The sequence below is a fragment of the Lepidochelys kempii genome, chromosome 6 (assembly GCF_965140265.1).
Source record: "Lepidochelys kempii isolate rLepKem1 chromosome 6, rLepKem1.hap2, whole genome shotgun sequence".
NCBI classification, from domain to species: Eukaryota; Metazoa; Chordata; order Testudines; family Cheloniidae; genus Lepidochelys; species Lepidochelys kempii.
In genome coordinates, this window is record NC_133261.1 from 125,164,564 (window position 1) to 125,178,595 (window position 14,032).

The window sequence follows — 14,032 nt, forward strand, 5'->3', positions numbered from 1 at the left end:
CTTCCATGCTGTTATTGGAGTTTGCTAGATCAAAGCTAGCTTGTGACGTCTACACATGCTACAGTCAGACCTCCAGTTGCCATGTACACATACCCTAGTCTTTACATTCTAGGTTTCTTTTCTCATTCCCACCAACCAGTGGATGTGTTTTGTCCTCTGAACAAATTAGCTTATCTTTAATGACTCTTATTAAAGACAAATTGTGTCTGTGAAGTCTGACATTGCACTGTTGCAGTTATAGGACAAGTGACCCTGTACCAATCAAACTGGATCCTTAGTCTATGCTTAATGGATGCAATTCAGGGCCTACATTCCATAGTCTTAAGAATTGCCAAGTGCTTGTTTGGCTAAGGTGTTCCTGGTGAAAGGGGTCAGAAAACCTAGAATTCCCCATATTTTGCATGTTGTGAATAATTTATATATAATCTCCTGCAAACATTTAATTCCAGATGTCCTGAATGATGCCATATTTGATGAAGATCATGATGAGATGGTAATTGTAAAGGACATAGACATGTTCTCATTGTGTGAACATCACCTGGTTCCATTCGTTGGAAAGGTAACTACCTCACAGAACAGATACTGCAGTGTAAACTATAATTTAAATCTCTCATTCATGTGTGTTTCTAGTTACTGTCTTTTTTTTTTTAAGCTGTAACTATATGCAGCCACTTACTATCTAGAATCATAGCAATCTTCAAAATACAAATTCTGAAGAGTACCTTTATGCAAGCTTTATATGATTTAAGACCCTAGCATATAGTGCTCAACCTTTATCAGTCTAATAGTTTCTGACGTTTTATATCGAAGCTCTTCATGAAGCAGCAGCAAGCCTTCAGGGCAGACATCTTGATATTAAACCAATGCACCTCAGACATCGGCTTTGATCCGTAACAGATTACAGTAACAATTTGAAAAGCCAGCCGGTGCATTTTCGTCAGTTACCGCTGCAGTCTCTGCAGACCTTGGATTAGTGTGCTCTTTTAAATGAATAGTCGGGCCTAGATTTCCAAGAGTGACTAGTGATTTTAGATGCCCAAACTGTGAGAGCCTAACGGGGCCTCAATTCCAGACAGTGCTGAGCACCCACCCTTTGAAAATCAGGACTCTTTTAAAAGGTCTCAAGTTGGACACTTCAAAACTGAGGCCTTCTGTCTAAAGATCTTGGTCTCTGTGCTGCTACATTTGATGCCCATGTCAGCTCCAGAAGTACCGGAGGATGGAGCATCTGCACTGCAGTGTCTCCCCATGAAGCACACTTGAGCTGTAGAGATGCAGGTGTTCCCATAGCCTGTAAAATTCTATCCATGCCATTTGTGTTCCCAAATATATTTTCTTGGAAAATAAAATACCTGCAGAGAAGCCCAGTTATGTATGTCTCCTAGAGGGTGCCATCTCATTCTTGTCTCCTCCCCCCACTCTGCTATATTGCTGGTATTTAATTCTGGAAAGTAAGAGTCTCCTTTCTGTTCTGGCTTTCTATTTGCCTATACTTTGGTTACTGTGTAGGATGTATGTGCTTCTTTCTCATTATTCTCGGGCATTCTGTAAATTATTTTTACATCTAGAAGTTTAGCCTGTGTGGGTTGGAGAAATCCCAAACACCGAACCAGTCCTTTTGCTATGTTCTCTCCCCTTGGGGTGTCTGGACCTTGATTGTCACAGAAGATTAGCTAAATGACTTGGTGTGCTTCTAAGGGTTGTTAGACTAGCCATTCTCCTGTTGGGTACATCAAACATGCTGCAAATGCTCTTCAACAAATGATGTATTTGTAGCGCTGTCTGAAAATTCACAGTTAAGCTGTTCTCTCCAGGCAACAAAAGTCATTGCTTGTTTTCAATTAACTACTGCAAAACCATGTCTCTTACTTTGATCTGAAATGTTTCGTGTCTTTCAGGTGTCAGTTGGTTGATTACCCAACAGAAAAGTGATAGGACTGATCAAATTAGCCAGGTAATTAGGTGGTATTATGATACCTATAGCCACAGGTACAGCAAAATAGGATTCTGAAAGACCAGACTTCCAGGCAAAATTATACACAATTTTGACCCTACACTGACCCTTTCCGACTGCTCTATCTTGGCAAATGCATCCTGTGCTACAGATGACCCATTGGTGTGCCACTGTAATCTGCTCTAACTATAAATCCACTTTAATACGTTAGCTTCTTTCACAACTCTGAACACGTATTTTCTCAGCACAAATCTGAAAAATTTGTCACTGCTTTTAGGACAGTCTTTAATAATGAGAACTCTACTGTTTCAATATTGTCTATTTACCTATTAAACATGAATGCTCAGACAATAAATGCATATTTGAACAGGATGGAGGATGGCTTTAATTTCATTGGTCTTCTGCAGTATCAGTGTCCCAAGAGTTGTCCCTTAATTCTTTTTTTCAAGTGCATTTCAGTTTGCACACTAAGCGCTTCTTCCCATATGAGCTTTCCAGCTAAAGGAAAAAGGATAGTTTTTTCTTCAAAAGATATATATATATTTTTAATTCCTTGAAAGAAGGCTGCATTTATTTTAGCTTAACTTTTCTGTGCTGAGTAATGCTAAAACAATCTCTCTGTTGCACCTGACTTAAATTCTGCATGTTAGTGTGTAAGCCATCCTGACACTTGGTGTATAAGTTGTGATTTCTTCCAAAGTACTTACCTACTTTAAAAAAAGATACTGAACTCACCAGCACTCTGTCTCTGCTTGCTCTTTAATCTTTCAGACTTGCATGGTCGCATGTCCTCACCCTATGCTAAAGATTCTGGATTTGAAACAGGAGTGGGTCTAAAAGTTTGAGATGAGGCAAATGAATATTTCAGAAAGTATGCGTGAGTGTTAAAGCTGTCTTGAAGAGTATTTTGATCCAGTTAATGGTTTGTTCCCCTTTCTCTAGGTACATATAGGTTATCTTCCTAACAAACAAGTCCTTGGTCTCAGCAAGCTTGCTAGGTAAGTGCTAATTTAATGAAAGCGATGCTAATTTGTAAAAAGGATTCCAGACTGTGTTAAGTGTGCTGATCTGTAATCTGGTCCCCTTCTAAAGTACAGCAGACGGTAGCAGTACCTCGTGTTCTGGATTTGGGTTTACAGCAGTCCTTCTCGTTAAGACTACTGGAAAACAAAAGCTAAATTGCAACTCCTTATTACTTTAAACCACACCTTGGGAGTGTGCAGATTGGGGACAGATTCATAATTTTGCTGAAGACTATTCAAAAACACTGGTGTATAGGATATACGAAGAACCCCAGAGTTACGAACGGACCAGTGAACCACACACCTCACTTAGAACCGTTAAGTACACAATCAGGCAGTAGCAGAGACCCAAAAAAAAAAAACCCCAAAAACCCCCAACCAAAAAAGGGCAAGTACAGTACTGTGTTAACCATAAACTACTTTAAAAAAAAAAGGGAAAAAGGAGGAAAGCAGCATTTTTCTTCTGCATAGTAAAATTTCCAAGCTGTATTACGTCAGAGTTCATTGGCTGTAAACCTTTGAAAGAACAACCATAATGTTTTGTTCAGAGTTACGAACATTTCAGAGTTACGAACAACCTCCATTCTCAATATGTTAATACCTCTTGAGGTTCTACTGTGCAAAAGTGATGGCAAGTGATTATTTTAGGGAGCACCAGTCTTTGGAAGGCAGGCAAATAAGCCCACTAAAGTTGATTATCTGTTTGCTTGGACACTGCATTATACGGTCAAACTCCAGAACTTGTGAATGGTAAACAAACGTGATTTAAAACTAACTCTTTCTGGATTATGTTCATGATTTGAATCTAAGACTTTCATATCTACATCAGTTGACTCTTCAATTAAATCTGACATTTTTGTTTCACTATAACCTGCAGTGAACAAGCCTAGAGATGGATTTTATGGATGAATTTCAGATTAGGGACCAAAGTAATTATGATGCATTTCAGAAACCTATTTGTTGTCGCATAAAAAGCTTTCCCCCAGCATGTGGCCTTATGTCAAGTGCTGTGCTGAATCAGTTGTAGCAAAAGTGGCATTTATGGAGTGATAATGTAGCAAATATGCCCTTTAGTGGAGACAATAATAGAAGGTTCTCTTCTGAAAAAAAACTCTGAAGAAGTTGGCTGTTGTTTGGAAAGACTATGTAGGAGTTCATTTATTCTCCTTCTGATACATGTGTAAATCCTCTGTAGCTCCCAATAGCAATAATGAGAGTTAAACTTGTAAATCAGCAGGCATGCTGGGTTTTCTTAGCAGGGAGGGAGTGGGTCAAATATGCCACTAAAGCACTTTAAATGCAGCTGGTCCCATTTTGCACTTTGTTTGCGTAAGAATGTATCTGATTCAGAGCTGGAGAGAGACCCTTATACCATGAACAAGCAATCTTTGTTAAAATAACCTCAGATTGCAGGGTGCTCATCAGTCCACACGTTCTATCTCACATGGTCTGGCAGCTAGAAAAGCTGAACTTTGCCCTAAGTAACCGGCTCAGGCAGACTGTTCAAAAGACTCTGGAAATTGTGTTGTATTTCATTGGCACAAAACTCTGCGTGTCTGTATGTAGCATGCATTGTAGAAACGCAGGATGAGAATTTGTTGAGCTATTTTCAGCATCTCCACTCTGTATCTTTCTGTTTACCTGGACAAAAGCTTGTGGCATACAATTTTTGTTTTTCTTTCATTGCCACTTAGTACTAGAAACCTTTCTGATGAGTGGCATTTCATGATTCATCTCTTCTGTTGATCAGCACTCTTGTGGCTGGAACTTCAAGAATAACTTGTTTGTTGTTGTTTTTGATTAGGGTTTCTGAAGGTGACTGTTCTTACTAAAAGTATTCTCTAACATTTTACAGACCTTTATTTATCGAAGGGTTTTAATTTTTGACATTTTCAAACTGCTCAGGATCACAACTGAAATATAAATCAATTGGATTGAGTTTACATTTGTCTGCAATTGTCTCTGAATTGCAGTGGTACAAAGGAAAAGGAGTACTTGTGGCACCTTAGAGACTAACAATTTATTTGAGCATGAGCTACAGCTCATGAAAGCTTATGCTGAAATAAATTGGTTAGTCTCTAAGGTGCCATAAGTCCTCCTTTTCTTTTTGCAAATACAGACTAACACAGCTGCTACTCTGAAACCAGTGGTACAAAGGAACTATCAATTTAAGAATCACTTGTCTTGCATGGTTCTTAATAGAGATGGCAATACAGTGCTAAAAGTGTATAATTTTCTTCCCATCTCTCTTAGCAATTGGTATAGAATCACACTGTGGGGTTTGTAATATTGACCTGTTGTATGATTTCAGGCTCTGATCCTGTCCTTAGGAAGTCAGTGTGAAATCCCCATCATTTTCAATGGCAAAAGATCAGGCTCTTAGATTGCAAAATATTATTCAGAGTCCTAATTTGTTTTCAAAACCTGTGGTAAAAAACAGACTGGATGACCAAACAGTATATCCCTTCCTTGCCCTATTTAATGCAACCTAGGGCTCAAATTAAGATTTGTGAGGCTGCTGGTGCTGTGGGTCTAATCTATACTAATAGGATTAGTCTAATGAGTTTGTATAGTCAAGGATGACCTGTGTTCAGTAAACAAACACCTTTCTCTGGATTTTAAAAACATGGCTTGCAAATAATCCTGTTACAAATATAAATGTACTTTCAGATCCTCTTCTAGTCGAAGGCTAAGAATATTTGTCAATATCAATTTTTTTTACATTTGTTTTTCAATATTTCCTATCCGTGTTGGTGCTACTTTCTGTAAACTGACTGGTAACACACCCCTTGCTCTTCAGTAAAGGGGCTTATTTTGTCAAAACCCTTCCTCTGAAAATGATGCTCTCTTGCTTTTTCACAAGTGTCTAATTAATGGCCTAGGCAGGGCAATGTGTGTCTGGTTTCTGTCTAGACTGACAAGACCAATATAAAAGCCTTGTACAGAAGCTTCTTGACATAGCCAATGGGCTATCTTATTAAGCATTCAGGATTTGCATACATAACTACTCCTTCACCATGTTGAAGTTTTGTCTCTCTAAATGTATAGATTACAGTATTCTATTGATGCACCACCCCACTGCCTGCATGATAATACTGTACCGGAAGTGGGTTAAATCTGCAGTCCAATTGAAAAGCAGTATTAAGATCCCTGTATTTATTTTTTTAATTAAATAGTGGTGGTTATCAGCATGGCCCTTGGAGCATATCTCTTGGGTTAAAAGTACCAAAACCAATCCCAATATCAAACACCTGTTGCCTTGAAGTTCAGATGGGCCCAGTCTATAGCCTTGAAGGTACAAAAAGAAAAGGAGTACTTGTGGCACCTTAGAGACTAACCAATTTATTTGAGCGTAAGCTTTCGTGAGTGAGCTGTAGCTCACGAAAGCTTATGCTCAAATAAATTGGTTAGTCTCTAAGGTGCCACAAGTACTCCTTTTCTTTTTGTGAATGTAGACTAACACGGCTGTTACTCTGAAACTTTAAGGCACAGTGTGTTGTAGCTTCCAGGAACAGCCTTGGGGAGCCTTCGTTTGATGCCTGACTCCATTGCAAAATCCCCAAATAAAGCTATTGTAAAGGATGCTACAGAACTAATGGGTCACAGACCAGGCCCTTCAAAAGCAACAGCCAAACGAAAAGCCACGGGGAGCTGGAAGAGACCACAGTTTGTTACACCAGGAAGGATGATACATCTGCTGCTGTATCCTGTTGCAGGCTGGGAGAGTGATCAGCTGCTGTAAACAACCTTGTCATTTAAGAAATGCAGGCCAGATGCTAAGCTGCCATGAGGATTTCCTTTCCCAGCAGACACTGGGGCAGATCATTAGCATGGCTTTTTACACGCTTAAATGTTCACTGTGTGACCACTGTTAAATCCTCATGTAGGAGGTGCAATTGTAACCTTTGGATGGGCTAGAGTTCACTTCATTTCTGGTCTCCAGTGCCTTTAAAAAAAAACTCCAACTCCCATAGAAAGTAGCTGGAGACCCAGAGTTCAGTCTGTAAGGATTTTCAGCAAGGATTGCACAGGGTCAACCACACCACATTCAAGTCCCAAAAGGAACTAAAGAAATTAATTTAATTAAATAACTTTATAAAATCTTATGATAAAGAAACAAATAATATAATTTTTACAGCATGACATGGCTATTTGATAACCCACAGACTTTACCTTCACATTTATACATAAACATAAATAAAGAAAACAAATTAAAATTTGAACAGGTCAGGCCCCACAGAAATACAGGGAGAAGAAACTGAGAGTTCCCAAAAGCTTAGGTTTTGTTCACCTAAGTCTGAGTCTTTGATCACCAAATCTATAGTCTTCTGAGTCTAAAACAACATCTTCCCTCCACTTGCTTGTAGTCAGAATTAGGGTGACCAGACAGCAAATGTGAAAAATCGGGACAGGAAGTGGGGGGTAATAGGAGCCTATATAAGAAAAAGACCCAAAAATCGGGACTGTCCCTATAAAATCGGGACATCTGGTCACCCTAGTTGGAATCCACGCAGACTCTTCCTCTGCCGAAATCACTGCTAGCCAGTCCGCTAACTCATTAACCAACCACTCAGTTAAGTGTATAGATTTAAAGAAAACCCTGTTACAAGAAAGTACAAAACCGAGACCAGCAAAATAGAAATGACTCTTTCCCCATGGCTACACTTAAAGCAAAGTTGGTGACTCAGATGAGTGGAGACAATTTAACTAGAACAGTTTGGCTAAAATCAAAACATTCAAAGCATACACTTAAAATAGAAGTTATTTTTCCCTTCCAATTTCCCCTGGCTATCATTAGCATTACCAGGCTTCCCTGTCAGAGAGTTCACAATATACTAACCTGCTGCAAAATGTTTCAGAGTTCAGGACAACAGCCTGCTTCCTGCTCCTGGGCTCAGCTTCTCCCAACTCACACAGGGCACATGGCCTTTTGCAAAGCAGCTAAGCCGAACACTTGCCCACAGGGCATCTGACCCTGGCAACAGGGAACACATTGGAGCAGACCCAAAACTGCCACACCCAATTCCAGAAGCTTCTAGATGTGGAGTGCTTAATCTGCCTAGCAACAATGACCCAGACACAACTCACAGCAACCTCCGCCCAATGGGTCTCTTAAAGAGAGATCTCCCTATTAGGCACATGGCTTACACAATAACCAAGATTTTGTTTCTTTCTAGGATTGTGGAGATATACAGTAGAAGACTACAGGGTAAATAGACTCTTTTATTCTTACAGAGAACACTACCACATACGTCATCACTTTCGGGGGGGAAGCAGGCCAGGGTATGTCCCATAGGCAGATCACTACAGCAGGGCTGTATCTGGGCAGATTTTCAATGGGAGTCATGATCCAGGCATTTCAAGTCCTGTCCTGTGTTTTCTAACTTGCCGTTATCCTGAAAAGCAGAGTCTCCCCATGAAAACTGACTCCGGCTATGAGACCAACTCAAGGGAAAGGTGCTGGTTAAAGTAGAGCTGCCGGGACCAAGTGAGGTCACTGGCAGTTTGGGGGCTGTCCTGCTGTCCAGAGGGATGGCTCCAGGAGGTGGAATTCAAGAGCCGTTGTGGTACTGAAGATACTGTATGTTGAATCCTAAAAGAAATACCCAAGCCAGGATGAAACATGGGCAAAGGACAATAGCCATCCTCAGAGATGAGCCACATTCCCAGGCACTTCTAAGAACCACACAGCTACTAAAGAAACTGAGGTTGCTCACAAGGGCTGTATTTTCAGCCTTCGTAATTCCCATTAGATGTTTCTATCTTTCCTGTTCCCCTTCTTGTCTCATGATGGTCTTTTTATCCCAATTGCCCCACTATGTTTTGGTCCTAAAACCACTACAGGAGGAGGAGGAGAACTGCTCTTGGCTGTGGATGCAGGTCGGGTTGGGTTCAGCCTGAGCTCTCCTGACTCACTGTTCTGTGACTAGACTTGACCTATTCTTGGTGGCAAAGTTCTCAAGATGGTTTTATAGGCAGCAGGGGCCAGCATGGCAGCACCAGGTGAATATAGGACACAAGAACTCTAGACTGCAGGAGATTGTGGCACGTCACTATTCTGCAAAGCTTTAACTTGCACGCTTAAAAAATTCCTTAACACACAAAAGGAAAACCACAGATATCTTGCCCTATGTCAAAGAAATGAACATGTGAAAACCACTGTGCAAGAAAACCAAACTTAATGGAGTGTGCAGATTTTGCATAAGTCATGGCGCTACATACAGACTCCTGCATGCACGTATGAAAGTAAAAAATAAGGCTTCCCATACCCAACTATGTGAGAGAAGCCTGCACTAACATTCCCCCAAGCTACATATCCAGAAAGTACAGAGTTTGAGGGCAGTTCCTCTTGGAAACAGGAATATGCTGTTGAATAGTGTCACTTTTCCTCTCCATGAGATACAGCCACACACGGCTATTGTTTGTGCGTCTGCCTCTGAACTCCCTGTTGTCTCTACAGTTCAGGAGCGCCTTACAAAACAAATTGCAGTAGCCATCACAGAAGCCTTGCAGCCTACTGGAGTTGGAGTGGTTATTGAAGCGACGTAAGTGACCATATACACTGCTGTTCTCTGTAGTAACATAATGGTGCTGGGTATTGCCCCGGCAAGGAGGATACACGGCAACCTGCCAAAATGTATTCCTCGTGCATTGCCTCTCTCACTCCTACAGCTAGCATATCATGCCCCACGCGTACAATGGAGCCATATAACAGTTTGGCCAATGTGCTATAATGCAGGAGTACCTCCCGGCCAGTCAGCATGCCATGGTAGTGGATTGGAGCCTTTGCACTGGGGGGGGGGGTGTCTTGTTACCTTACCTCATGGTGGCAGCTGATCGCTTAGCCAGCAATTCAAAATAGATCCTTAAACATGGATCCATTGTGATGACTAATTTTCTGTCATCATTACATGCTGAAGACTTCCAGTAGCAGATCTTGGCTCCAATCTAGAAACAAACATTTTGGTGTGATAGGCCTGGCATGAACACACAGCACTTTAGGTGAGGTTTTCAGAAGGCGCCTAAGAATTAGGAACGCCAGTGCCACTGACAGGGATCAGGAGCTCCTTTGAAAATTCCAGCCTTGGGCCTTTTCCCAGACTCTGCCTTAAGTGGATTATCTGAAATGCTTGCAATTTAAACCTAGCACTGGGAAATGATTGTCCCCTGCTTCTCATAGCAATGCTCAAGCCTGCCTGATTTCCCCTCTTCCCCTTTTCTTTCTTCTAGACACATGTGTATGGTAATGCGCGGGGTGCAGAAGATGAACAGTAAAACGGTCACGAGCACAATGTTGGGTGTATTCCGGGAGGATGCAAAGACTCGGGAAGAGTTCTTAACCCTCATCCGAAGCTGAAGCAGTGCCACTCGCCGAATGCTCTCTGCAGGTCGCACTGTCCGTGCCGCTGTCTGTTCTTAACTCTTTGTGCAGCTCGTTTTTAACTAAGTCGTGCGTTCTAATATGTGCAGTGAAAGAATTTTGACAGTAAGTCAAAAATGTAACCGTGAGGTAGGCCCTATGGATATCTATGCTGTCTCTTGTGTCACAGGATAACCCAGCTACCGATAGTTTTTAAATATACTTGCTCAATCTAGACTACAATTTATTGCCATTGAGGAAAAACAGCAGATAGGGGGAAGTGAAAAGAGGTTCTTTATCAATACTAGAACTTTGTTCGGCAGGTTATGTACAACACAGCATAGGAAATATTGAAAGGCTACAGATCTTTGCAAGGTAATCTACGTGCCACGTATACTGCCTCATATCCCTAAGAGGGAGCTTTTGAATGATCTCCACTGACATGTCAGGATTCGTACTGTACCATTAATTGCAAATCTTCTGATATGTCGGTTTCAGTCTTTGAACATGCATGTCCTACCTTTTTATGTGACAATCTGGTGACAGTTGTATTTTGTTAGTATTCACCTTCTCTCCTTTGTGGCTTTAGTCTGTTACAAAGGCATATTGTTATCTTGCTAGTCTCAACATGCAGGGAATTAATTTCAACAATTCAGGGGGCGCAGTCTTATCTCTGTCTGCAAGGGTTTGTGCACCTTCCCCTCTGTGCCTCAAAATGAGAATATTATGCCATTGTAACTGTAGCAGTCACTTTATATAAATTACTGTTTGAGTTTTCAAAGAGCTAACGAATCCAAACAGAGTTTTAACCGTTTTATATCATTTTGAGTTTGCTTTCCTGGATTTTCCAGGTCTTAACTGGGCTAGATAAATATTGTGTGTGTTTGTAATTTAGTCGAGTAAAAATTTCCCTTAGGAAAACTACACATGGGGAAATTAATCCAGAATAAAATAGGTTGTGAATTTAAAAGTGAATTAACTGTTCCTGATTAACTCCACATGTGGACGCTCTTATTCCACAATAAGAGTGCCTTATTCTAAATTATTTTAATCCACTTCCATGATGCTCTTATTGTGGAATTAATCAGGACTAGACAAGCTCTTCCAATATTTCAAACTTGTAATCTTTTCCAACTCAGTGGATCAAAGCCTGGGAACTGAAGTGACTGCTGAACTCTGCATACCAGACACGTCTCTTCTGATGGAACATAATTCCATGTCAGTATAGCCCTGTAAATACATTAGTATGAACTGTTCAGTTGTTGTTGTTCCTCTTTCATGAGGGCAACTGAGCAAAGAACTTCCCAGGAGAGCAAAATGAGTTAAACATATTTTCTGAAACCTCGGCATGTGAAGCAGGCAGTTAATGGGACTTGATTTAATGTATTAAATTATTAGGAAAATGTAATGAGTGTGTTGTAACTCTTAATTGGGACAATATGGTGCACAAATCAAAATCACTCACTTGCTTCTAAAACCAACGGCAAGACCCACAAAATGCCATGCAGACTTTCAAAGAGCGAGAGTCCAAATTCATATAGCACGCTGTCTCTGTTGGTGTGAATGTAAAATCTCTACTACAGGCTAAACTAAAAGGTGAGCTTTGAGCTTGAGTCAGCAAATTATTGCTCATTTATGCACAGGTCGTTAATGCCCCTTTTCATCCTGTGCCGAAAGGAAACTAAAAGTATTTTATCATCAGGCCTGTAGCTCTGCAACAGGGTGAATGTGATAATCAAACGCTGCCCTTCCCTAACTGTCACACTTTGATTGCCAGCAGTCCCCCAGAATGTGTGGATAAAGTTAGTGTGATTGAGGAAAGACACTAAGACATTCGAAGTATTAATAAAAAAACTGTACAATATTCTGAAAACACTAACCTTACTACTCTAGTGTGGGGCACTCTAGAAGTGCCTTTCTATTACAGCAGGCAAACTATTCTGAATCAATCAGTGTTGCACAGAATAAATCCAGAGTTACTCATCGAATTCCCTCCCTCCCCCCAATAATATTGCCTCAGATCTACAGCAGTAGTTCTGGGAGCAGCATTGGGTCCTTGAGTTCAATATATTTTTTAAATATGCTAATTAAGAAGCCTTAAATCACTCTAGTCTGGAATGCAGAGTCAGATTTGTTCTCTCTCCTAGTGCAGCAGCTCTAGAAAAAACTTGAGCACCAAAGTGTTTTACACAGAGATACATTTTCCTGTGATCACATGCTTGCTTTGAAACTGTCAAGTCTCTAAAGCACAGTCTTAGGCCAGGTCTACGCTACAAAGTTGTTGATACAGCCATGTTGGTCAGAGGAGTGAAAAAACCACACCCCCTCGCTGATGTAACTATGCTGGCAAAACCGCCAGTGTAGACACAGCTATACTGACAAATGCAGGATGGTCTTCAAATTATTGGGATGCCACAACAGAGTGGTTCTCTCGGTGGTGTTGATGTCCTTGGGGGAGGGACAGCTCAGTGGTTTGAGCGTTGGCCTGCTAAATCCAGCGTTGTCACTTCAATCCTTGAGGGGGCCATTTAGGGATCTGGGGCAAAAATAAGGGACAGTACTTGGTCCTGCTGTGAAGGCAGGGGACTAGGCTTGATGAGGTCCCTTCTAGTTCTATGAGATAGGTATATCTCCATATATATATATTTTTTAAATGTCCTTTAGGGAGGGGTATTGCTAAATGACCAGGAAAACTCTCTGTCCATATATACTGTGTCTACACTAAGGGGATATATCAGTATAGCTGTAGTGGGAAAGCCTATGTAGGGTAGACTAGCCCTTACTCTTCTAGAGGTAACGGAAGGGGTTGTGTTTTTTAACCACTTATCTCTATTAAGGATAAAGTCCACGTTACACCACCACGCTTCATTATTTACGTCATCATGATCTGTAGTCCTTGAAACATACCTCTATGTACATGTGGCCTTGGATTTTGTTCAGATGTTTGTAGGATTTGGTGCATTTTGGAACACTTTGTGACTCCAGTGAGTTTTAACTACATCCAGTGTATATATGTACACTACACAGTCTGCTATTGTACCCCATAAAAGTCTATTGAGTTTAAAACATTACAGTATTATCCTTTGGAACGTATTAGCGTGGCTTGCAACTGTATGAGATTACACCATCCAGCCTGTACACAGAGCAGCAGCATAAATATAAACCAGGGACAGAGGGGTGGAGTGTGCAAAACTTTTTAGGAGGGGGAGAGAAGCTGCAGCTGCTGTTTCCATCCAGCTTAGGTTTTGCTTTCTTTTCCCATCACCTCCTCTCTTGGGCCTACCTCTGCAGCCTGTTCAGGCCTAGTACCTGCCGTGTTGTGCTGCTAGAGACCACATCTCTGGCCTCCTACCCCCTCACGACACAGGCCGCAATTCCTTTAGAGTCCTACTTCCCCACGTCTCTGAGGCAATGGCTGAAAGCCACACCATGGTCTCTCCCCTGCTGAGTGTTCTGCCTTTTCCCTTCCTCACAATCCAGAAGTCTGAGCCTTGGTTTGTCTTAACTTTCATCACTTTAATTCAAACAGCCTGACAAAACCAAAATAGCACCTGCCACACCAGCTAGCTGTGGGAACTACTTTTCCTGAGGCGGCAGAGGATACAGAGCGAGAAAGGAGCCCTAGCACTCCTTTAGTGTGTCAATAACGGAACAAAGGCTCTGTGTGCCTCAACGCAGCAGAAGCACCAACTGATC

The 14,032-nt window shown here is 41.3% G+C and overlaps 1 protein-coding gene across 1 annotated transcript in view; it reads left to right on the forward strand.

Annotated features, from left to right (window-relative positions):
• The window catches only part of GCH1 (GTP cyclohydrolase 1), a 31,306-nt gene extending 17,902 nt beyond the window's left edge, over window positions 1–13,404 (forward strand). Inside the window, exons 2-6 of the mRNA XM_073350071.1 lie at window positions 450–559; window positions 2,897–2,952; window positions 8,154–8,185; window positions 9,437–9,521; window positions 10,207–13,404. Of these exons, the coding sequence (XP_073206172.1) occupies window positions 450–559; window positions 2,897–2,952; window positions 8,154–8,185; window positions 9,437–9,521; window positions 10,207–10,333 (410 nt within the window). The 3' untranslated portion in view covers window positions 10,334–13,404. The remainder of the gene's footprint in view (window positions 1–449; window positions 560–2,896; window positions 2,953–8,153; window positions 8,186–9,436; window positions 9,522–10,206) is intronic.
• The last annotated feature ends 628 nt before the right edge of the window (window positions 13,405–14,032 follow it).